The sequence below is a fragment of the Porites lutea genome, chromosome 11, assembly GCF_958299795.1.
Source record: "Porites lutea chromosome 11, jaPorLute2.1, whole genome shotgun sequence".
In the NCBI taxonomy this organism is placed as follows: Eukaryota; Metazoa; Cnidaria; class Anthozoa; order Scleractinia; family Poritidae; genus Porites; species Porites lutea.
In genome coordinates, this window is record NC_133211.1 from 18,566,864 (window position 1) to 18,591,074 (window position 24,211).

Sequence of the window (24,211 nt, forward strand, 5' to 3'; positions counted from 1 at the left end):
AACACTCGAACGCCTAAATTAGATTCTCCCCGCATGGAACGATGGGAAGTCACATACTGGCACCAGTCTTACACGGTGCGCGCCCGAAAACGCCTGGTTGTTTTTGTATTGTCAACCCAAAACACAGCGCGGGAATATATAATGTTGACGATCGCAAGAAGATTAAAAGAACTGCGCCATAGAAAAGTTGATTTTGAGGTTAGCCTGTCTCAAAAGAGTTTGGAGGAGGATGGATTGCAAGGCATTCATTTACGCAAGTACCAGCTGGATGGCGTTTTGTGGATGAAGTGTTGTTTCAAAAGTGGCCATGGATGCATTCTTGGAGATGAAATGGGGCTTGGAAAAACTATACAGGTGAGAGAATTCATAACGAAAAGTTAAAGGAATTTCCTTTTGGATCTGAGCACCAGAAAAAAATGGCTTAATCAATGACGCAGTTGTTTCATCTTGCAATTTCCCAGCTGGGAATCCAGCTGTTTCCAGAGGTAATGCAACTGATCAAGAGTGTAAAGATGCGCGCGGACTTTCCTTTTTTATATTCCGATCGCCCCCTATGGATGAGTATCCTCGGCAGATAACTAGTAGGAATCTGTTTTCAAAGGAGGGGGGTGAATAGGCGAACGGATCGGCGGATTTTGAAACTATTTTTGCCCGGATTTTGCATTCAAAGCGATATTTTAACGGATTTCCGGATCCTGCAATTGTAGCGGATTGCAGATTCATCTATTTTTTGGGCCCGGATTTTGGACTTTGCATACTAATTAAAATATTTTGCCCGGATTTCGGATTCAGGGCGAAAATGGAAGGGCGGATTTGGTTAATATATCATAACGGATCGGCGGATTTGCATACCATAAAATTCCGAAAATAAGCCCCGGGGCTTATATTTTTCTAAGGCCCTTTTTGAGCTTTGGGCTTATTTTTGGAGGGGCTTATATTCGGAGGGGCTTATCTACGGAAGGAAAAATCGAAAAATATAAAATTGATTGGGCTAGCCTTATAGTTGGAAGTAAATTTACCATTTTTGCTTTGTTTTACCTTGTATTTGAGGGCAATTTTCCAAGTACAAGCCCCCGGGGGGGTTATATTTGGAGGGGCTTATACATGGAAGGGCTTATTTTCAGAATTTTGCGGTACCCCTATTCACCCCCCTCTCAAAGGGACCGACAGAAAATTATGGATTAGGAAAGGTTGTTTCAAAGGGTTCTGACAAAAATTTGAGGTAGTAGGAATCTGCTCATTCACAGGGGCGGTGTTGGGGGGAAGTTTTGTAAAAAATTGACCATCCCAGAAGGTTCTAGACAGCTGATCAGCTGTTCCACTCGACCTTTCCATTCTTTAAACAGACTTACCCTCATGCCTCAAAAGATTAAAGGGCTCAAAAAGAGTCTTATCTGGTCATACATGCTGGAGAAGTATCAGTCTTGCTGGGTTTAATAATCATAATGTCACTTATGTCGTAAAAGTGAGTCACTTTTATGGATAAAGACAAACTTTTTCCAGTTTATTTAGTCAATACTAGCTGGTTATGAACAATAATATTAGGAGGGGGATTTAAACCAATCAAAAACAGAGAGATATTTTGAATTAATAATAACCATTGTTGTTACGTATATTGGGGTATGCCTAAGGTTAATAATTTGGTAGGGATGTGAATATGTTAATTTTATTTGTTTGATACATAATAGACTAATTCTTATTGTGATATGCTTTAGCCATCAAGTGGTTCATCATGTAGTCTTATTTAATTTAGTTTCCTTGGTTGTAGAGTCACAGCTAGATTCTAAAATAACAGAAAAATCAAACCAAAAGTTCTTACCATAACATGCACAGAAGTTTGATTTATAAATTTAATTTATATTTTGTATCGATTTACTTTTTATGGTTAGAGTCTATTATTTATTTAGGGGCGGTGCCTCGCATGGGACGTTAGTCCCGTTGCACCTACCCCTTTTGGGTTTTTGCTTCTTTTTTTTTTTGTGTGTGTGTGTGTGTGTGTGTTGTATTACAAATTTATATTGTATTCACTAGAGGAGCACCCAATAAAGCTGTGAAAAAAAAATTTTACTCTTTCTGCAAATTATGTATAGACCATTGCCTTCTTGGTCAATCTTCAAGGAGCTGAGAATTGTCCAGGACCATTCCTGATAGTTTGCCCACTATCTGTTCTACAAAACTGGAAAACTGAACTTTCAAGGTACAAATGTTGTCTAAATGAAAGATTACTTTTTTATAATATTTGTATCAGGTTGTTAAAACCACATACTGTAGAGAAGCATTTATCTGGCAACGGTGTTTATATATTATGAGTAGGTCTATCAGAAAAAGAACATGTCATCACTCATGGGTTTTGATCTGAAGTATTGTTGCCATTGTCAGTGAGAAAATGAGTGAATAGAAACATTGAAGACTCATTTATACAGTGTAAATAGCCTCAACCTAAGGTAAATATATTCACAAATTCCAGTCAGAAGAAGACCTGTGTACAACTTCGTCTATTATTTTAAACTCAAATTCTTGCCAGTGTTTGTGATTTTTTTACTTTAGGTTGAGGCTAACCCTATACAAATGAGTCTTCAGCACTTTTATTCAGTGGCTGTGATGAATTCGAAACTGGACTATTGTAGCAACTAGGTGTCTTTGGACTAATCACAATTTTCTCTATTTTGTAGGTTTACAACAAAGCAAAATGTTCTCAGTTTCATTGGTGATAAGGATGAAAGACAAGAGCTGAAGGAATCAATAAGAGACTTTACAAAGTCTCAGGTACACAAGTTCTTAGACTTAAAATTTACAAGAGATTTTTTACATCCTTAGAGATACCAAATTTCCTTGAATAAGTGCTGAGGCACTTATTTCATATTTCAGCTAAAATGATGGGCGCTTATTCGAAGGAGGGCGCTTATTACATTGTCTTTTAAATGAACTAGAGAATGGTCTGGTTGTTCCTGGGAAGTTTCCAGCATTTACCAAGAGTGCGGCATCAGGACAAAAATTGAAAGAAGGGATAACGCACTTACATATGAAGGAACTCTGCATTCACATGGATATGGAAATAACTGGAAGTGACTTAAAGGGAGAGAAGCTATTCAATTTTACTGATTCTGCTGAAGTTGAAGCCCAAAAGGTTGAAAATAAAGTGACAATAGACGCTGGTCTTCCTTATATCCCTACTATGTGAGAAAGTGAGGGGGAGGGAGGGAGGCCCTTATTTGATATTATGGCCAGGGGGTGGGGGCTTATTGGGGAAGGGTGCTTATTAGGGCATTGGCACTTATTCAAGGAAACACGGTAATATAGTAGAGATCTGTAGGTGCTTTGAACATCATAAAACTGAAGATTCGTAAGTTTTGCAAGATCAAAGAACCCTGCAAAGACTAAAAATGAGCTCATTATCACATGTGCGGGTTTGAAGCACTCTCAAGAAGATCATTAATGATGAGCTTTGATGTTGCTCAAACCTTAACAAACTTTAACACCACGCTGTTTTTACCTTTTTTCAAGACAGGCCCATTAGCAAATCAGAGTACATGGTTCTGTTCATTCTCGCTCTTTGCCTGCTCATTAGCCTGAGAAAACAGCCAACATTTCACGACGCCACCATTGGTTTCCCCGTGAAATGACACTTGGCAACACCACCACTGGTTTCCCCTCCAAATGACGTTTGAGAAACGAGCACAGAAATTCCATACTGACGATGTGTCACTAACCAGATCTGGGTAGTGCCTCTCACTGACTGAATCAAATTTTCCACCCAGCACGACCAATCTGAAGCACCACCCAGATCTGGATAGCGACGCTTCATCAGTATGGAATTTCTGCGCTCATTTCTCAAATGTCATTTGGAGGGGAAACCAGTGGAAGCATCGCCAAATGTTGGCTGTTTTCTCAGGCTGTCTACTCGTGGAACCAGCCATGTTTTAATATTTAATACTTTAAAATATTAACCAACCATTCAAAGTAAAGGTATCATCGCCTGGTTTTTTTCTACTTTGGAGAGCTGTACTTAAACTAGATTTTTTTTCAGGCATTTCATGTTGAAGATAAAAATATCTGATTCATTATAATTATAATATTTTATTTCAGAGTTCAGGATACAAAAATGCCTCTTTTTCATTTAGTGTGCTCCTGACAACATATGAGGTAAAATTTTGATGTGCTAAAACCAGGGGGCCTTCCTGAAGCTTTAAATTTTGAGTAGTGAAAGTTCCTGGCTATTGTCACATAAAATAATAATTATTTTATTCTTCGTATAGGACAATAAATCTGTCAAACATGTATATGTTCCTTTACACTTTTGTTTACAAAAACAAGCATAAAGGTATTATAAGAATGCCATCCTTGTGACCAAAATTCTTTTAGAGGTTTGACTGAAAGTAAACTGAACCCCGTGGGTAGTTTTCAGGATCCCCAGTATTGAATTTTTCCGAGTAGAGTATGTCCCACTGACTCGACGTGATTGGAAAAGGACAACAACTTTCCCATATGTACCCCCACAGAGCTTCATCACTAGAAACATTGCATTCAATCCAATCTATTGCTGCCTATTTTAATACTTGTACTGTTATTATTATTTTTTTATTATATTTTAAATTGTATATAAACAGATTGAAAAATTAATGCATTGTTTAACCTTTATATTGATAGATGTGCTTACGGGAAGCAGATTTTCTTTCAAAGTGAGTATATTGTGAGGTACATAGTCTTTTGACTGTGAACATGTATTTTCTGGGTAAAATACATTCTCAGGTTAAGCCTGTAATTATAACCTCCTTAGAATTTCCCTTGTTTCCAGCTAGCTCCTAATTTTTTTCATGATAGACAAAGGAAATTCAGCTTTAACCTGAGAGTGGATTCTAACCACATGTACAGTGGTATATCTTGCAGTTATTGTAGTTTCGGTGTAGTTTATACCACTAGGTATTGAATACAGTGTAGGGAGCTTAAGCAACAACAACGACATCAAAGAGAACAGTGAAAAAGCAATAGGTTTAGATAATCAAAACAGCAACTTTGCATATGCTTCATACTGTTTTGTACATTTCTTTGCCGTTGTTGCATGAACTTAGATACAGTCCTTAAGAATTCAATATTTCCAGAAAAATTCACAAACATTTGACAAACTGAATGCCATGAGATAAGACCCATGAACTTTCAAACAGCATGAATTCACTGTTTAAAAGACGTTTTCACTGCCACTCATGCTGCCATCCTTGCTTAAGCTCCCTAATAATTCATATGTAGCCCTTTTCCATCATGTTTGCAGATTTCACTGGAAAGTGATGATAGTAGATGAGGCTCATAGATTAAAAAACTGCAGGTCTGCTCTTTATCAAGAACTATCCCAGGTTGGTCTGATGTGATTTTTTAATTTTTCTGTATCAGTCAAATGTTCCTTACTTGAGTTAATAGAGTGAATAATATTGAAGATGTCATTTACCTGTTCAGTAGCCAGGTGTTTGTATGTGATCTACCAATAAATACTAAGTAAACACACCAGTGTGCTGATTAATTTATAAAATATGGAATAGGCTGAATACCACTGAATTCGCCAGTAGCAATTTAATTTTGGGGGGGTAGGGGGTGGGGGCTAACTTTGGAAAAAGCAGTTCCTATTACTCATGGCATGGGTTTTTGCTGTTGAAGTTTTTCATTAGTTTTTGATAGTGATTGTTTTGTTACTAATAATATTATTAGTAATTCAATGCTGGTAACTTTAGGGACGAATTCATCCTCCTCTCATTTTGAACCTTAGCTTACTGATTTTTTTTCTCTGGAATGTAAACAAGTGACTTAACATTTCAGTATACAGTCAAATCTCAGCTTGCAACACCTCACTGTTACAGATACACTGATACTATGGATAGCAACTAAATCCCCAGCTAATATCCACTGTAAATTTCAAACATCTGACTTTAAAACTGACATAATTTATTATGACTGAAACTCCTGCTCCTATGTACAAACTCTAGCTGATATGGACTCTAACTTTCAGTCTCAAGAGTGTCCCCAATAACAGAAGTTGACTGTTCTAGTGAATGTGAATGTGTTTGTTCTCCCTTTGCATGCATGCAGTACTGCAACTTGATTTTGTGAAGTGTAAACTTTTTTTTTAAAAAAATTTGTTTACTGAAGAAAGAGGAATGTTAATTTATTTCATCCAAGCTTGATGATTTTTTTATAGCTTGAATAATTCTCTAAGTAAACCTGCATTTTTATGTACTGTATTTATTTATTAATTTTATTTATTTATTTAGCCATTTATTAATTGTCTTTTAGTTTGACAAGGACTTTGTTGTACTGCTAACAGGAACACCAATCCAAAATAATCTTAAAGAGGTAACATGTCAATCACAAAATTAATTAATGATTCTTTTCTATTTCATCTTTCTTGTATCTCTTGTCTACACAAAGTATCACAATAATTATGGCTTTAATTATCAGTTCTCTTCTTACCATACCGGCCTAATTTCACTTAGAGGATTACAGATTTAATTTAATTATTTTTTTTTACAGATTTTTTACTTTAAAGCCACAGATAATGGCTGTGGCAACACAGGTTCTTGTAGTAAACATGTTATTACCAATAATCATATTAAAATTAACTGTGTTTTTCAAAAGCAGTGAATTTTATTGTGACTGTGTATTTTAATTTGGGTCTTAAAAATGAGTTTTATCCAGGTTATGCAATGCAAAAACAATACTTTTTCTTAACCAGGTTTGGGTTAATGCTATTAATCAGTTGATCATTTGCCCTCATGCTTTAGAGAGTGTACAGTATTTTAATTAGCTGTCAGTACTATGCAAACATTAGCACTACATTTTAAAAAGTTACAGCTGTACTTCTAAAGCTTAATGTTAACATTGTAGCCAAGGCATGTTCTGTTTTTCCCTAGCACACTTTATGTCAGGCCACTCATTAAAATTACATTGTAGCTCTGTTAAACTTGTTTAAAAAGGCTAAGTTTTGAAGAATTTTTTACTAGGTTTCTCAAAAATCAACTTCCAGCAACTTTCTTGGTGTGACCACAGCTGATTTTTATTTTCCAGTGCATGTCCTGCCTAACATGGACAGCGCTAAATAAAATACTGTTTGTTCTATATTATAAGGCCGCAGAAGAGGATGGTCTTACAAAATTTCAGTCAATTACATTTACGTCTAGATTCCCCCAAAATAGGTATGGTTTAAGTTTATTCTGTATTGGCTGTTAATATGACCTCAAGTCTCTGGTCCACCTCTGATATTGGGAATACACACTGCAAGTCTCAAGTTTTACAGAAAGGGCAAAGCTCATCACTAACTTTCCCTGTGATGTCAACTTTTAGCTGTATTCACTGCTCTCATTTGTAAGCCCTGGTATTTTTTCTCTTGATGCTATTGATGAATTTGAGGAAAGGTTCACAGATGTTGATGATTCTACAGGTGAGAGATGAGAGTCTTATATTAGTTTTTCTGAAACCTGCATCCCTGCTGGAATTTTGGTGAATCCCACTTCCCAGGTAGCAATCAATTCCTGTATTCCATTAGTCTTTTCTGAATAATAATGGGGCTTAAAGGGTTCATCCCTGAAAGGTACAATGAGCACCCCCTGTCATTTTCACAGGGAAGTGCTTCTTCCCTCCAACCTCAAGCTGGAAATACATGTATATCCACATTCACTGGCTAACAAGTTTTGATATCAGGCATTTACTTTACAGTGGCGTATCCATGGGAGGGCCCCCCGTTATTTTTAGACCAAATTGAGGCCTGAAGGGCCTGGAATTTTTTTTTGAGACCCTGCCTATCTCAGGGTCTGGATGACTGCCCCCCTCCCTTATCTGAAGGTCTGGATCTGCCACTGCTTTAAAGTTCTTCTAAAGAAAGTTATTAAGATTGCTAAATTTGAGTATGATGCAAGTAAAGTGTATTTCGAAGTTTTCTGTTTGATCATGGGATTATAACTGTATCACTACTGTTTGCTTCACTAATAGTTATTGTATCTTTTTGGTTATTTGTTTCAGAAAAAAATGTGGAGTTGCAAAATCTTTTGTCACCATTTTTGTTAAGGCGTGTCAAGTCAGAGGTCAGATATCATTTCACAGTAATAAATAATATTAAATCCTTTTTGTGTATAAGTGACATGGGTACTTCTGTTTTAACATTATTTTGGCAACTACGAAATCTGTAAAAGATTTTTAGTTATGTCTTAACATTAATACTGACATAAGCACACTGTACATGTAAATTGGTGCGTGCAAAATTCTGGCATTGGCCAGGCCCCAATTGTGCTTTTAAAACCATAAATTATTACTGTTTTTATGGTTTCTGTTATTTTTCTATAATTTATTGCAGGTCATGGCACATTTACCAAAGAAGAGTGAGGTAATAGTGTTAATTAATAAACTTACGTTCACAATTCCCTTCATGTTTAATTAGTTTTACTCCTATTCTTGCTTGAAAGCACTACTTATGTAGATTCTGCGCACTGTTCAAAGTCGTTTGAATGTACTTTATTATGCGTGCATGTCATTAATCTCGTGAATACGACGATAAATGGAAAAACGTCTTCCAAGCCAATCCCTGATCTTTAAACTGCTCTTGATTGAAAATGCCACCTTATTGGCAGAATAAGGGTCAAAAATTGACATTTAAACTGCAAAGGACCGCAAACGAATATGCCGTAAAACGTGGGATCTATAAAATACCTGACCAGCAAAAATATACACTGAGTAGACACACTGAATTCGACCCCGCTTTGCTTTTGGTTCTTTCGGTGTTGTGTTGATGTCTTGCAAAGTTAATTTTCACGTAGTACGATCAGTAAAGGGTGAAAGCTAGTCTGCCAAATTCATGGCCCTACCCCCCATCCCCACCCCCCCCCCCCCCCTCAGTGATCTGTGTTCAGTCTCCTAGAGACACTTTTTGTGGTTCCTTTAAATTGCTGGAGTGTCACTCTTCATAATTATTTTAACAATGACTGCAGAAATAATGTAGTACCGTGCTTGCGGATGTGTAGTTTCCCTGACCTAATTTCTTTCAATTATTTGTGTGCCTTTTTTCTTTGTTAAACAGGTTCTTCTCTACACTGGCATGTCAGAATTACAAAAAAAATATTACAAGGCCATCTTGACGAAAGATTTAGGTAGGCTTGGCCTCGCTTTTCTTAAACTGAAAAGTTGTGACACGCTAAATAACTTGTGATGATTGTTAATAATATGGTGTTCTTAATGTCGGTTCTCCGTTTCTAATTTAAGTGTTTTTCGTACAGTTTGTTTGGAAATTTCCATTTGTATCTTTCCAGTTACTCACAGTGACTGTTAATTGTAGAAGGTTTATCAGCGTTTGAATAACTTCTTATTGAAATCAGATTTTGCATAATCATTCAGTAAACATTGTTTTTATAAGTATTACTCACGCAAAGTAGGGGAATTCCTGGAGAAGGTTTAACACGATTTCAGGCCGTTACGTATGTAGGGCATACTCATGCCAAACAAAGAAAAAGCGCAAAGTTTTTCCGTGGTGATTTTACTTCACATGTGGCACCTAGAACAGTTTTTTGTGCGATCTCTTTTTCTTCTATAAGTAGTTTAGTTCACTTCCAGTGAGTTTAGTGACACTTTCAAAGGCGGTTTAGTTTAAGTTTTAAAGTAGGAGAGATGTAGTCTGTTTGGAGTGTATAAAGATGATTGTTTTCTAATGTCTGTTTTTACCTTTTCCTAGACGCGTTTAATTCTCCTGGAGGAACCAGTAAAACCAGACTGATGAATATTTTGACCCAGTTAAGAAAATGTGTCAACCATCCATATCTGTTTGACGGTAAATTTGTTGATGGTCTGTATTCCAGAATACAGTAATCAAGTCTTCCCTAACTTTGCTTTGATTTTGCTCTTTAGGAGTGGAACCTGAGCCATTTCAACTTGGTGAACATCTTGTTGATGCTAGTGGTAATTAATATTTGTGAACTTACATAGTTTAATTACTTTCTCTGACTGCTCTATCTCAGTTTTCTCTTGTATTATGCTGAATCAAGTTTAAGCTAACCTCTTCATTTTAAAGTCCTCTCTTTTCAGCAAAACATTTATGTACTTCTCATATTAAAGCGACTGAAATGAAAAAGCTGCTTGTTTATCCGCCATTAACATAGAATTCAGGTTTAATTCCAATTAATGTTTGTCCAGCCGTACACGGGTATGTGAAAGGAGGACAATAAAATTAGTGGTTTTAAAGACTGAGTTGTGACACTACTGAAAAGTGAAAAGGGAATAGGTGTCAACTGTGACAGTGAAAAATGTAAAAATGCTTGTGAAAAGTCACCTGTTCATAAGCCTATTGATATTTTTTCTTCAGGAAAGCTCCAAGTTATTGACCAACTACTGATTTTCCTCAAGACAAGGTAAGCAACAAATCCAGGAAAAAGAATTGTTTACCGTGCTTCTTGGAATTCGTCACAAGAAGGAAACTGAAGGAAACTATGCATTCCTCTTTTTTACATCTTCAGGGGACACAAAGTTTTGATGTTCTCTCAAATGACAAGAATGTTAGATATCATTCAGGATTATCTTGGTTACAGAGGTAATTAAAGTACGTATTTCCAACAATAATAACCTGTTTATGCGTGTATCATACTTCCCGACCTTCTAAATATGCTAACCAGGACGCTACGCGGCGCGCTCGCCCTACTATCTTCCAAGGCTCTGTGATAGCACTACAGTGCGATTCGATTTTACCCCATACAAACACTATAATTTTACAAGTATCGTACTGTGGTACTATCACAGAGGCTGGCTCACGTGTGCTATCTTCGAGAACCGATGCGAGACTACGCGTAGTCTACTAGTTTTCTACAGCAGGCTTTGACCTTTTTCCCGTTTGCTTAAAAAGAGCTACACACATGGAGTGTAGAACTTCATTTCGGCCTCTTATGTTTTTTCCTGTTACAGGATATTCTTATGAGCGATTAGATGGCTCAGTCAGAGGAGAGGAGCGATTTCTAGCTATTCAGAACTTCAATGAAACAGAAGAAACCTTTATATTTCTCTTGAGTACGCGTGCAGGTATGTTCTTGAGCATAAAGTGCGCGCTCATAGCTATCATGTATCAAGGGAACCTCGCGAATCGTACAGTTAATTTCCCCTAAAACTGGTGACTGGCATATTCGCATTCTAGACTGCAAATCGCTGTAGTCTAGACCACAGAGGCGTGGTTGCGAAATGGTTAACTCACCCTCATTAGGTCACGTGGACCGATTCTTGGCCTGGCGCTGAATCGTGTGATTTCTTGCGACGAGAAATTATGCTTGCCCTTGTCCCTCAAACAACGTGTATAAATAGTTCCTGCGACATACTGCTTTGGTAACCCCGAGATAGACAAACATCGTAGTGGAGTCGTGTTAAGGCACCATTGCTCTCAGACAGTGTATTGAATGAAGGAGACTGGTACATGTACTTACAGTCCCTTAGATTTATTTAACTGCGAACGAAGTCCTGAGCGCAGCTTTTCCTTTTTTCTTTCTGTAGGTGGTCAGGGTTTAAACTTGATGTCTGCGGACACCGTCATCTTTGTAGATAGCGACTTCAACCCGCAGAATGACCTGCAGGCGGCAGCGCGGGCCCATCGTATTGGTCAAACAAGGTAGTGAAAGCAGCCTCACTCCCATGACAGTGTCTGTTTGTCGCGCTTTCTCAATTCCGCGGGCCCGACTATCTCGGAGCCTGGAACAGGCTAGTTTGTTTCGTACACCTGAGATGGCACTCGGGGGATATAAAAAAACGGATCATTACATGTTTCTGGGAAACTGCCCACCTACCCCTCCCCTAAGCCAACATTTTGCCCTAAGTGGGGAGTGAGTGTTAATGTTGGCTTAGGGAAGGGGTAGGTGGACAGTTTCCCAGAAATGATAATGATCCAAGAAAACCTGGGGAAACAAGCTACATTTGAAGCTCTTGTATGCTTCGGTGAAGTGGTCGTAGCCACACGCTTACCGGCAATTTCTGTTTGGCAGACTGTGTTCTAAAATAGCCGATACATTTAGCTAGTAAAAACGCTGAAGGAATAAATACAATTTAATTTTTTTTTCTTATGAGATGGTTGATATGAAGCTTTGAAATTACGGGTCACTTTAGCGTCACATACAACGATAATGTTCTATTTATCTTGTTTATCAGACCAGTGAAAATCATTCGCCTCGTTGGTAGAAGTACAGTGGAGGAAATTGTGCTGAAGAGAGCAGATGCAAAGTTAAAACTGACAAATACAGTGATAGAAGGCGGAAAGGTTAGGATTCTACGGGATTAACTATTTTAACCGCACCAAAAAATAATCGAATAGAACGGAAGCGGTTTGTTTGTATTTTCCCTTAGCGGTGATGGAGTGGTAAAGAAGTTCCCATACATGGATGTTTTTTGTTTGTTTTCGTTTTTGATTGGCTGGTTTGGAAACAATTGCGTAGTCTTGTTTAGCATCTTCTTCAGTTACAATAAAATTGAAAACATTATTTGAATAATAACAGCCTAGGGTGGTAGAATAAACTAAGCTTACATACTATGACTAAAACAACAACATCAAGGTACTTTTACAAATTGAAATTCGACGTACCCATGCGTTAAAATGATTTCTAACATCTGATAAAGTAATTCAAGCTTGACAGTTATCTTGGAACAGGATCTTAATAAGGTTTCTCTAAAATTATGTGTTTTATTTCCGAATTCCAAGTATTTTATCGCGCAGGTTTTATCGTCCCAGCCCCAGTAACTGTTCCAATTTGGTGAACCCAAACGAGCTGATGTGAAGTTTTGCTTTGTTGAAGTGCTCCTGAAACCTTACACGGTACCATATACTCACGGTTTCTTTCGGCTCTTCAAGCAAACTTATACTTTTTCAACCAACTCGAAGAAGTAATGCAGTAGTTTGTGTTCCCTTGAAATATTAAAGCAATATGCCACCCTCATGAATCTGCCCACCGATATAGAGGTCTAGCCGCACCTATGGCGTTAGGAGTTCTTGCTAGCTAATACTTTGTTTGACGATTCCTTACAGTTTTCAGGAAGTGTATCGGCTGTCAATCAAATTGCTGAGACTCCAACGCAGGTAAAGAGCACGTGGATGTGTAAGCCGCTTTAATTCCCTTCAGTTCCGTTTTATTGGACCGTTAACTTCTTTCCTGTTTTCCTGTTTTAAGTTCTTTTCTTTGCTGTTTTTTTTTTTGACAAGTAGTTTTGATGGAAACCAATGTTCTTCTACAGCGAACCTTAAATTAACGCGCTTCGTTTCAAAAGAACTTGGTTTATTTTCAATGTATTTCTATTTGTGGCCCTTTTCACGAAATTATCCCCATGTTTGCAAAAGAAAGGAAGGTCTCTTCACCTTTGCTCGTTATGTATCAACTAAAGTGATCTATAACTTAATAGTCATGACGTCTGAAGTGATTCAAGGATCATGACACAAATGAAGGATCAAAACGCTGATTTTCTTTTTTATATGAAATCACTAGCTAGCAGACTTGCTTAAATTTGGCTTGGACAAGTTATTTGAGTCCGAGAACAGGTGAGCAAACATAAGAATTAATTTGCCATTGTATTTCATTCATACACTTAATAAATATCATCACAATTTAGAAATATCTAATGTAAGTTATATTTTTCAATGTACTAACATTGAATCATCTTTCTTTTATCAACAGCACTGTTACAGAGAAAGACTTAGAAAAGTACGTTTCCATTTCATTGTATGATCAGTGTAGTGGTTGTTTCGTTTTATCTTTTATGGGGACCGGGGGTCGGGGGAATTGTCTGTCTTCGTAATTGCTGAAGCGTGTAAGGGCTCCACGCTTATTTCTGTCGACTACAAATTCAACGCAAATACTAAAAAGCACAACTTAAAGCCCACACGTGAATCTTACATAAAAGTCAGTCCTTCAATTCTTTGTTGCTGAATTCATATTCAGTTTTAAAATGTGATGTTGTGTGAATGGGCCTTAAGGTTTTTGTTTAGTTCTTGCTCATTGTCTGAACAACAACTTTGTATTCTTTTACCATCTGTAAGGATCTTAGGAGGAAGTTGTAATAATGAATGGATTCTTGAAGAGGCCAAAGATGATAATGACGACATCGCTTCGTGTATGGAGACAGATGAAGACGAAAATGGTGAACAAATTTCATATATTGAAAAGTTAAAGCAGTGTGCAGCCTAATTAGCTTGTGCTCCTTCAGTTTATCATCGCCTGTGTTGTATGTGGTTATTGGGCCGTACGTTGTCTTTTTTTTGGGCTTGGCTTGTGTAAGATAATGAGTTAAACAAAGGAAATGATCAGAGAAATCGAAGATAAAATTGTACCACAAAATATGTATGGCGGATGGAAGTGAGGAGCTGTGGTGTTTTTCGTGAGGTTAGTTTCCTCTCAAGAGTACCTTTATAACACGAACTTTCGAAACCTATTGCTATGTTTGCAGGGAAGACAGTAAGGGCCGGGGCTGGAGATATCCCGAGTAAGACACCTTGGCTACTTGGTCTGCTACACAGCCGTTTTTAGCGTGACGACGCTAAAAACGGCTGTGTAGCAGACTACCGGCTACTTCCATGAAATACAAAAAGAAAAAAGATCCATAAGAACTTCGTAGCTGTTCAAATCCCCACCTACTAATTGCATAAACCCAAAAACTCGAAATCTCAGTGACTGCCCTGTGTTGGTCAAGTGGAATGAATTCAGATATAATTCTTCGACAGAAACAGTTAGAGGGTATAGAAAGCTTGAATGTACGTTCAACTCAACTCTTGAACCTATCAGGCTGTGACAATATCGGGTAGCAAGAATGTTTTCACTACTGTCTTGTTTTGTTGATTCAGTGAGCAGTATGTACGTGTATGAGGGTCATGACTACTCAAGAGACGCAAGCACCAAAGATCAACAGGCTTTTGATAACATTATGGCAGGTGAGTGACAACGATAACTGCTATACAGCGGTCAAGCGCGAGGCGCATGCGTGATTTCAGTAGCTTGCATACAAGTTTGTCTCCGCTGAATGAGCTGACTAGCAATTGTCCGTTGCTTTTGTTGACGGTGTTATAAGCGTATATCGGGTACCCTAGACTACAAGCATTCGCTCATTTTCCACAGGGATTGTAGAGCGAGTGAAGTACGCGAGCGCGCGTGAAAATCGCCACCCTGTAGGAAGGTGACATGCTTTATCTCGGCGTGGCATTTGACTTTATTCACGATACCTGCGATCTTTGTACGCGCTTAAGGACTGGTGGTTTCTCAGCGGGCAAACAACTGAAAAAAATCTCTCAGTACAAGAAATCGCGATCGAGTTTGTTTTAAGAACATTTTATTTAAGGTGATTCCCTAGTTAAAGAACCTAACATAGATTGTAGATGAAACTTGGTACACTGATGTAACAAGTCAAGAAGATGATAAAAAGGTAATAAAAATTGGGGGTCACCGTGCTCGTTTTGACGTCACAATGCTGACAAATACGGCTATTTTGGACCCTTTGACAAAAACCGCGCGCAGCCCAAAACTAGACAAAAAGGAAGGATTTTTTCAATGATGCATGTGGTATCGCACAGAATTTGACTTTAATGTATTGTTTATCCACTTACGTACCAGAAAAATGCCTTTTAATGCCCTTGTTTTTACTTTACGCTACAAAGTAGAATTAAATTGGACACGTGCTATTCGACACGTGATAGCTCAATCCGTACAATTTAGTAAAATTGCCAAAAAACTGAACATAGATTGGTGCCAATTTTTTTCTCACCGAAAGGAAGCACTGTCCTTATTAAAACCATGAAATAAAAAATGGGGGTCACCGTACTCGTTTTTGCGGTAGAGCTGCAGAAAGCGTGCACCAAATGCATTCCTTGATTTTTGAGAGAGGACTGGGGCGAGTTTCAAAATAGAATATATGCGAAAGGGGGAAGAAAGTATTAAAATTCCGTTTTTACAGAATTTACATCGAGATATCACATTTAGGACACAATGTGATAAAGAAAGGGTTTAAATGAAAATCAAAGTGAATAAGCACAAATTAAACATCCACTATCGAGGTTCTCCGTGAGGAAGTCGAACTATTAAAGCAACACGCGTATTGCTTACGTTATGCATATTCCCACCACACTTAGTCTCACCTCGGCAAGAAACAACCGCAAGCAAAAATTGCAATAGCGTTTCTCTTCGGTCAACTTCATTTTAATAATGTTACTTCACATGCTCTTTTTTACGGAGGCCATCTTGTTATGCGCAGTAAGAGATGCGCAGTGCAAAACCAGGGAATCACCTTAAAAGACAGTAGAGTGAAATTTTGGGTGGAAGGGGTCATCGTTACTCTTTTTGGATGCAGTAGCGACCGTAGATGTCCTCACAGCAAGCAATTAAGACCTTAAACTTGTCGAAACTCGAACTACAAATTTTGCATGACTAAAATAGTTGTCTAATTTTGACAGAATAAACAAACGCGGCCGGGATTGCTCCTATTGGTAAAACTTATCGCTTGTTTGCGCGCTGAAATACTACGTGGCATTGCTTTTATCCCATTAATCCCAAAACGCCTGTAAAGATGGTGAGTATCGTGAATAAGGTCTATTTTCATGCGCGTTCGAGTATTTCGTTCGCTCTGCTATCCCTAAAAAATTCTACTTCAAGGATACGCATACTATTAGCATTGATAACCCATGTTCTGATTGGATCTCGGTTGTTCTAAAGGTATAGAAGTGTTTACTGTTTTCCATCGTTTGAACCAGTATATAGTGGCTAGAGATATTTCCAGTGAAGGTGTTATCTGGCGCCACTTGGCCACCAAGAAATAAACTGAAATTAAAAAGTAAACGTCTTACGGTTCGGCCTTTTCTGTTACCGCTCTATTTTACTAACAAGCAGCTAGTAAAATACATGTACATGATGGAAAGGTTAAATTAATTTGATTCAACTCTCACTCACTATACCAGTTTTTACTTTGTAAATCTATGTCATTTTCCAATTGCGCAGAAATGCTAAGTGAAGTTCAATCAGAAGAAAGGCTACTCCGTAGCGAAAGAAAGGTGAGTGTGCCGCAATACACAGTGCTTGCCTTATCTTCTTTAACACATAAGTCACGACCTTGTTCCGTCTTTCACTTTTTTTAAGCAGTACCTTTGCAATCCCGCAACTAGCGGTAGAGTAAGTAATATTTCAAACACAAAGGTGGAGCGTTTCATCCTGTATGCAGATTCTTATACCTGGTTCGGACAGATTACTGAAGCCTATATTTTTCGCTCCCCTTTAAGTGCCTGGATATCGGGTGAAAATAGTGTATAGCAAATTATTAATAGCTTACTGCAAAATGCCACAAATGTTGTGATAATTAGGAACGGATATACAGGCGTCCTTCGAAGTAGAAATTTTTTCTCTTTCTCTTTTTTATGAATTATTGATCGGTTCGACAGTTATACATCAAAAACTCTTCTTTGCTTGGCGACCTTTAACTTAATTTGTCCTCTTCAGGCCTCGGCAGCTCAGTTCGTCGATCTTACTGCTAGAAAGCGAAAAGTATTAACCCAAGAAGAACTGGAGGAGCGAAGAAGAAAGGTAACTGGTATTAATCAAACTATCGTCTTCGGTATTACTTGTCCTTCGATTTCGCTAGGTATGTCTTTTGGTTTCTAGAATTTTAACACGAATTCTTTCCTGGTTCAGAGAGAAGAAAATGCAGTAAAGAGAGCGAAGCTGAAAGAAGGGGAAGAGCTGAGAAAAGAGAGAGAAAGACAGAGGAGATTGTGAGCTTTTAGAGTTCATTTTGTTGAAGTTTAGAAAATTTCAAACCTATCAGCCTTGACGGCCTTTTTTAATAGATGAAAGAAGTGTGACGTCACGTTACCATGGTAGCAAAATTTCTAAATCTCAACAATCTTTCTTGAGAGAGACAGCCATTTGCATTGTCGAACGATGGAAGAAAAGAATAGGCTTCCGTTTATTTCTTGAGTGCAATCATGCACGGAAAAGTGATATATGACAATTTTCTTCGCTTTTTTCTGTCATATTTGCCGAACCATGGCAACGTGACATAACGACTTCTCCTCTCTATTGAACGACAGGTTTTAGACAGGATAAAAGACGAAATCTCACTATTTTTTAATTCTAGTTACTTATTTATCTATTCATTCGAAGGGGGAAACTTTGGAAGGACACAGTATTTTTTTTTATTCTAGTTGTTTTAATATTTATCTATTCATTCGAAGGGAGAAACTTTGGAAGGACAATAGTTACATTAGCCTTAACGCTGCTCTGGATGAAGAAGAGGAAGACGAAGATAATGAGCGTAAGGATTTGTTTGAGGAAGAGGAGGAAAATGACCAAAAAGACATTCAGTATGTACGGGGTGACGTCACCCATCCCATCAACACTCACGGCCGTGATGCGATTATTGTACATTGTGTAGGTATGTGACGTCACATTGTTAATTGGCAATACAGAAAGGCTTTTTAGCTTCTAACTTAGGAACTTGTCCCTTTCAGACGACTCAGGAAGGTGGGGACAGGGCGGTATATTCACCGCTCTTTCTCGACGCTCTTTACAGCCAGAAACTCAGTACGAGCTGGCCAGTAGAATGAAAGGTAGGTGTTGTTATGTTTCAAGCACATCTTTAATAGCAATTAGCATCAAACACATAGTAACAGAGGTGCCAAAGCTCCGCTACTCTTTTCGTGGCTTGCCAAGCGCTTTGCTGCTACAGCCCTGATACGACTAAAGTGATGACAGCTGGGTTTTTTTTGTGGTTGTTGTTTTCTTTTTTTCAGATCTTAAGCTCGGAGATGCACATCTTGTTCCAGTCGATGATCGAGAAAATAGAAAAGATGGTCATGACTATGTACGTTTTACCTTTTAGCTATTTACTTCTCATAGACTCTTAAACATAAGAGTGAAACAGAGTATAAGTGATAGCCTTATCTAACAACTTCAACTGGTTGCAATGTGATTGCTTTTCAAAAGGTGACAGTGTCATGTTAGTGTGATTGATAGCCACCGTCTCTTATGACCATCAATCTCTTTGACGGACACCTCTCGCGTTTTCACTACACTATCCACTTCAAAATGAGAAAATTAAGCTATGCCTCTTTGCTGTCTCTAAAAAGTGTCGTTTCGCACAACAAACAGCCCAAACAAAAGTTGAGGGAAGGGTCCAGATTGTCTTGCTTTCCAAGATAAACCGTATTTGACCACAGTCTCAACAATTTTGTCGCCTATCATAAAGGAACTGGACAGTTTGTTGTTTTGCCAGGTAGTAGACAGGAACCCATTTATTTTTTAAATTACTCTTCTTCTCTCAGGTGGCTTTGATCGTAGCTCAGTCACGTGACCGGAAGAACAGGCTCTCTGGGATCCTGCTGACGTCACTGAGTCAGGGGCTGCAGAGAGTTGCTGTTGCCGCAAAGAAAATGAAAGGTAATAAATAGGCCCTTTCCGATTTGCCTCAAGGCTCAATTTGAAAGTGAGGCTAAGCGCGGAGCCATTGATATGAAAATGAACTTTTTATTCTCATACAAATAAAACTCATTCTCAGAACTGGGGTAGCATCACATGGATTTAAATGGGAAAACAAAACATAACTGGTAAAAATTAACTTGATGTGCGACACAAGTACGCGGATTTGCGTGCCATTTTTTACTGCTGAAAGAAATAATGTAACGAAAGATTTAGTAAAACAGTTAAGCATAAAAAGAAACGCCAAATTTCGTGTTTTACTAGCGTTGCTTTTTACGCTTACATGTCAGAGCTAACACAGGAATATTTCTCTTCAGCCAGTGTTCATCTTCCGCGGATTGGCTACAACACCCCAAGCTTTAACTGGTACGGCACAGAGAGACTGGTACGAAAGTATCTGGCCTCCAAGGGAATTGAAACATCTATGTATCCTTATCTCATCCTACTCTGTTAGGTCTCGTCCACACGTATCCGGAAATTTTTTGAAAACGAAGATTCTTTTCTCCTTTTTCGAAAAAAAGTACGCATTCACACGTGGCGTATTCGAATCGTTTTCGCCCGTCCACGCGAAAACACTAAAATGATGAAAATAAGATAGCATCCCTAACATGGCTTACGCTGTGTGATGTATGACATCATTGTATCAAAAAACCTCCGTTTTCGTTTGCCCACACGAGAACAATAAGCTGGCGTTTTCAACTGAACAAACTCCCTTCTGGGGACCGCTTTCGAAAGCTTGCGTTTTTGGTTCCCGGATACGTGCGAACAGGGCCTTACATTTATTTGCGTGTCGTTTCTTTTCTTGAGAGCTGCGTTCATTTATAACCACTTCGTTTCCTGACTGACGGTTGAAGGGACATTTTAATTTCGACAAAAAAGCTAGAAGAGCCAAAAACCAGTAACCTGATTTTGAGGTGTTGTAAGTAAAGGCTATTCCCTTGCCCAGGTTTTTTTGCCCTTTAGACATATTTTCTTGTAGCTATAACGAGGAAAAAGCACCGATAAAAATGGGTGTCATCGTCCTCGTTTCATCACAAAAAGACAAGGGACAATTTCGACTTCAAATGATCATTTTGCTCAAAGAGACTAGGGCGAATCCCAAGACCAACACCGTTTTAGGCAGGAAGTGTTATCACAATCGTTATTAAAACTATTTGGACTACGAAAAGGGCCTTTGTTTCCTCTCTTCAGGCGATTGGTGAACATCTCCGCCGCCTTTGCTGTCTCAATGTTATGCGCAGTAGGTGATGCACATTGCAAAACAAGGGAATTACCTTTATAAGACATTTTTCAGATCACCACCGAGAGCTTTAATTCTTAACCGGATTTCAGATACTACTTTGCCAGGGGGCAATCCTCCTCCTCTACACTGTGTCCGCCACCAGCACCTTCATCAAATAACGGGGAAACAAAATCTGCCAGCGTGAAAAGTGGAAAGTCCAGTGAAAAGAATAAAAAGCCAAACGAAGACAATCGAAGTGGCGATGACCTGACAAGTACCCGACCTACACTTCCTGATTTCATGTTTGGCGTTAATGCTCTCTTTCACGAGGTCGAAGAAGATCAAAGGAAGAAGTTGACACGCTATTTAATTGCATATCCTTTTTTAATCGACGGCGGGACATTATGCTTTTTTGGAACTGTAAAGCTGCCTTTCACAAGCTGTTTCGTTCAATCTGTCGCTGAATAAAAACAGGTAGCCTGAATACCTACCCTAGTGGGGGGATGGGGGTGGGTTCCTTTATCAGGCTTTAGGTAAATGGTATGAAAGGGAAGGGATTTTACCAGTTAAAGTATATGAAAGGGTGGCGAAAAAAATGACCTGAAAGGCCTGCCCAGGAATTTTACGGCTATGTACGAAGTCGAGAAAGTCAGTCTTGTTTTGTGTTTTCTTCATATTTAAAAGACAGTGCATTCACAGCAGTTAAAAGGCATGCAAACTTCTAAACTAGAGATGTGAAAGGAGTACTATTATCAATGAAAGGTTTACGAAAGGGGTGAACTGAATTTTCTGACAAAAATGGTCTATAAAAGGGTAAGGGGTTAGACCGCGCGGCGCAGCCTCCCCGTATAAAAGTTTGTTGAGTATCTCCCCCAGATTCCCTACCTACCTACCAGCTAGCTAGTGGCTAGTAAAGAACATGTTATTCTACTCCAGTTAGCTGTACTAGATTTACTTAGCAAAATTAAGTGAAACATAAAAATAGCCTCTCAAAATGTTAAGTGAAGGTGTAAATAACACTGAAAATACGAAAGGAGGTACGGATGGACAAACTTAAAGAAGACTGAAACAGATTGCAGTTGTGGTTTTTTAACACTTGTTAGCCTAACAGTTTTTTTCTTTGTAACGTTTGATGTAATGCTCGGGACTCGGAGACAAATTTGTTTGACACGGGGCGGTGATTTTGTCAACTAATTTCCTAGGTTCCATCGTGAATACGGACGCATTACTGGACAGCCGTGACACTGCCGATTTAAAATAACGAGTTTGGCTAACTGTCAGATGTTACGTTTTGGCTGATGTTAGCAGCTGCTGGCCCATGATTTCTGAATTGAGTGCTTTCCCTTTCTGTGAGAACATTGCACCTACTGGGTGCAAATATACGTCAGATGTCCAGGATTGAATACTGCCTCGAGACTGAATAAGTTACTAGGAGCCCCGTATGTGATAGCTCGAACGAGCTTTTGTGACTATGTGCGTACACACAATTACGCTACCACTTCAGTTTAGGCTACGTTGATTAAAGAGTCGATCGTTGCGGTCTTTGAGTTTCAGCGGGCAGAGTAAAAGTTTCTTTAACAATTGTGTAACTACAACGGAGATGTGTCGCAGTTTGCCAATGATGATGTAACACATGTGGTTTGTACTGAGTACGAAGAAGATAACGTAAGTGTTAAATGACTTTTTCAATGACTATTTACTTTATATCTTCATCAGTTAAGAAAGAGAGGTGGAGAGATAGTAGAGCCTCCTGCCTTTCTCCGGTTTCCTTTTCAGTTCTTTTGCTTTCTCCAGTCCTACCAAGCTTGAAAAGGGATCGCTCGCCGTCTAAAATTTTGTTTAAAACGGAAGGAAGTTCACTATACTTGTCTATCCTGTGCTCAGTATTTAAAGTAGGACCCTAGGCTGGTAACAAGCTTATCTATGGTATGGAAAACGTAACAGTTTTGTTCTTAGCTTAGATTTTTGCTTAAGGACGAATATAACATTCTGGTAATTAAGGTTTCTGATCAGTTGTTTGAGTTGACTATTTTTCTATTTGTAATTGTTGCAGTTTCCTTCTCAATCAGAGTTGAACACTGGAGTGAAGATTGTCAGCGTAAAATGGCTGGAAAGCTGCTTTAGAAAAGGACGTATCCTGGAAACAAGACCATATGAAATAGTAAAAACTACTGAGCGGTAACCAACCTGGATTGAAGGAAGAGAACAATTTAACTCCAACGAATCTAAGCAGTTACATGGAGCTCATAAAAGCAACTCAGAAAACAAGGAATTTGTATGAGTTTTGCTACCGACCGGCTTGTCTGGGCTAAGATGAATGCAGGTCAACACATCCAAAGAGGAGACAATCATGCTTCTATTAGTAAAACATACCTCCACTACTACACACTGGGAAATACAAGACTACTGTCATCGATGCCAGCCTTGCTTAATTGGTTTCTAGCAAAGTTATCGTTATAATTATACAAAACTATGGTTTTTCTAACATTAGCCCTTCTCCATAGCTCTCAGTCGACTTTAATAGAGAGCTTTAGCAACGACAACGACGACGACGACGTCAACGAGAACGGCAAAAAAAAAAAACAATAGGTTTAGGCTATGTTCGCACTATGCCGCAAGGCTTTTGCGCCAGTACGAAAACCATACCGGATAGTCACATATCGGATAGGTGTTCACTCTATACCGGATAGCATTTGGTGTCAGCACGAAAACCATACTGGATAGTCACATATCAGATAGGTGTTCACTCTATACCGGATAGCATTTGGTGTCAGCACGAAAACCATATCGGATAGTCACACATCGGATAGGTGTTCACTCTATACCGGATAGCATTTGGTGTCAGCACGAAAACCATACTGGATAGTCACATATCGGATAGGTGTTCACACTATACCGGATAGCATTTCGTGTCAGCACGAAAACCATACCGGATAGTCACACATCGGATAGGTGTTCACTCTATACCGGATAGCATTTGGTGTCAGCACGAAAACCATACTGGATAGTCACATATCAGATAGGTGTTCACTCTATACCGGATAGCATTTGGTGTCAGCACGAAAACCATACTGGATAGTCACATATCGGATAGGTGTTCACTCTATACCGGATAGCATTTGGTGTCAGCACGAAAACCATACCGGATAGTCACATATCGGATAGGTGTTCACACTTTACCGGATAGCTTTTCGTGTCAGCACGAAAACCATATCGGATAGTCACACATCGGATAGGTGTTCACTCTATACCGGATAGCATTTCATGTCAGCACGAAAACCATACTGGATAGTCACATATCGGATAGGTGTTGACACTATACCGGATAGCATTTGGTGTCAGCACGAAAACCATACTGGATAGTCACATATCGGATAGGTGTTCACACTATACCGGATAGCATTTGGTGTCAGCACGAAAACCATACCGGATAGTCACACATCGGATAGGTGTTAACTCTATACCGGATAGCATTTCGTGTCAGCACGAAAACCATACTGGATAGTCACATATCGGATAGGTGTTCACACTATACCGGATAGCATTTGGTGTCAGC

The 24,211-nt window shown here is 38.8% G+C and overlaps 1 protein-coding gene across 1 annotated transcript; it reads left to right on the forward strand.

The window, feature by feature from the left end:
• The first annotated feature begins 126 nt into the window (after positions 1–126).
• LOC140953297 (chromodomain-helicase-DNA-binding protein 1-like) lies at positions 127–23,074 on the forward strand. The gene is made up of 34 exons (XM_073402791.1): positions 127–354; positions 2,091–2,197; positions 2,673–2,766; positions 4,087–4,143; positions 4,648–4,679; positions 5,267–5,348; positions 6,280–6,339; positions 7,327–7,423; positions 8,002–8,063; positions 8,333–8,362; positions 9,053–9,122; positions 9,701–9,796; positions 9,874–9,924; positions 10,328–10,373; positions 10,479–10,552; positions 10,921–11,034; positions 11,497–11,611; positions 12,145–12,265; positions 13,016–13,066; positions 13,470–13,522; positions 13,659–13,685; positions 14,021–14,121; positions 14,822–14,908; positions 16,962–17,014; positions 17,457–17,540; positions 17,649–17,728; positions 18,191–18,390; positions 18,467–18,565; positions 18,749–18,819; positions 19,280–19,394; positions 19,751–19,859; positions 20,766–21,029; positions 22,245–22,320; positions 22,709–23,074. The coding sequence occupies exons 1-34, from the start codon at positions 142–144 to the stop codon at positions 22,835–22,837; spliced, it is 3,120 nt and encodes a 1,039-aa protein (XP_073258892.1). The 5' UTR covers positions 127–141; the 3' UTR covers positions 22,838–23,074.
• The last annotated feature ends 1,137 nt before the right edge of the window (positions 23,075–24,211 follow it).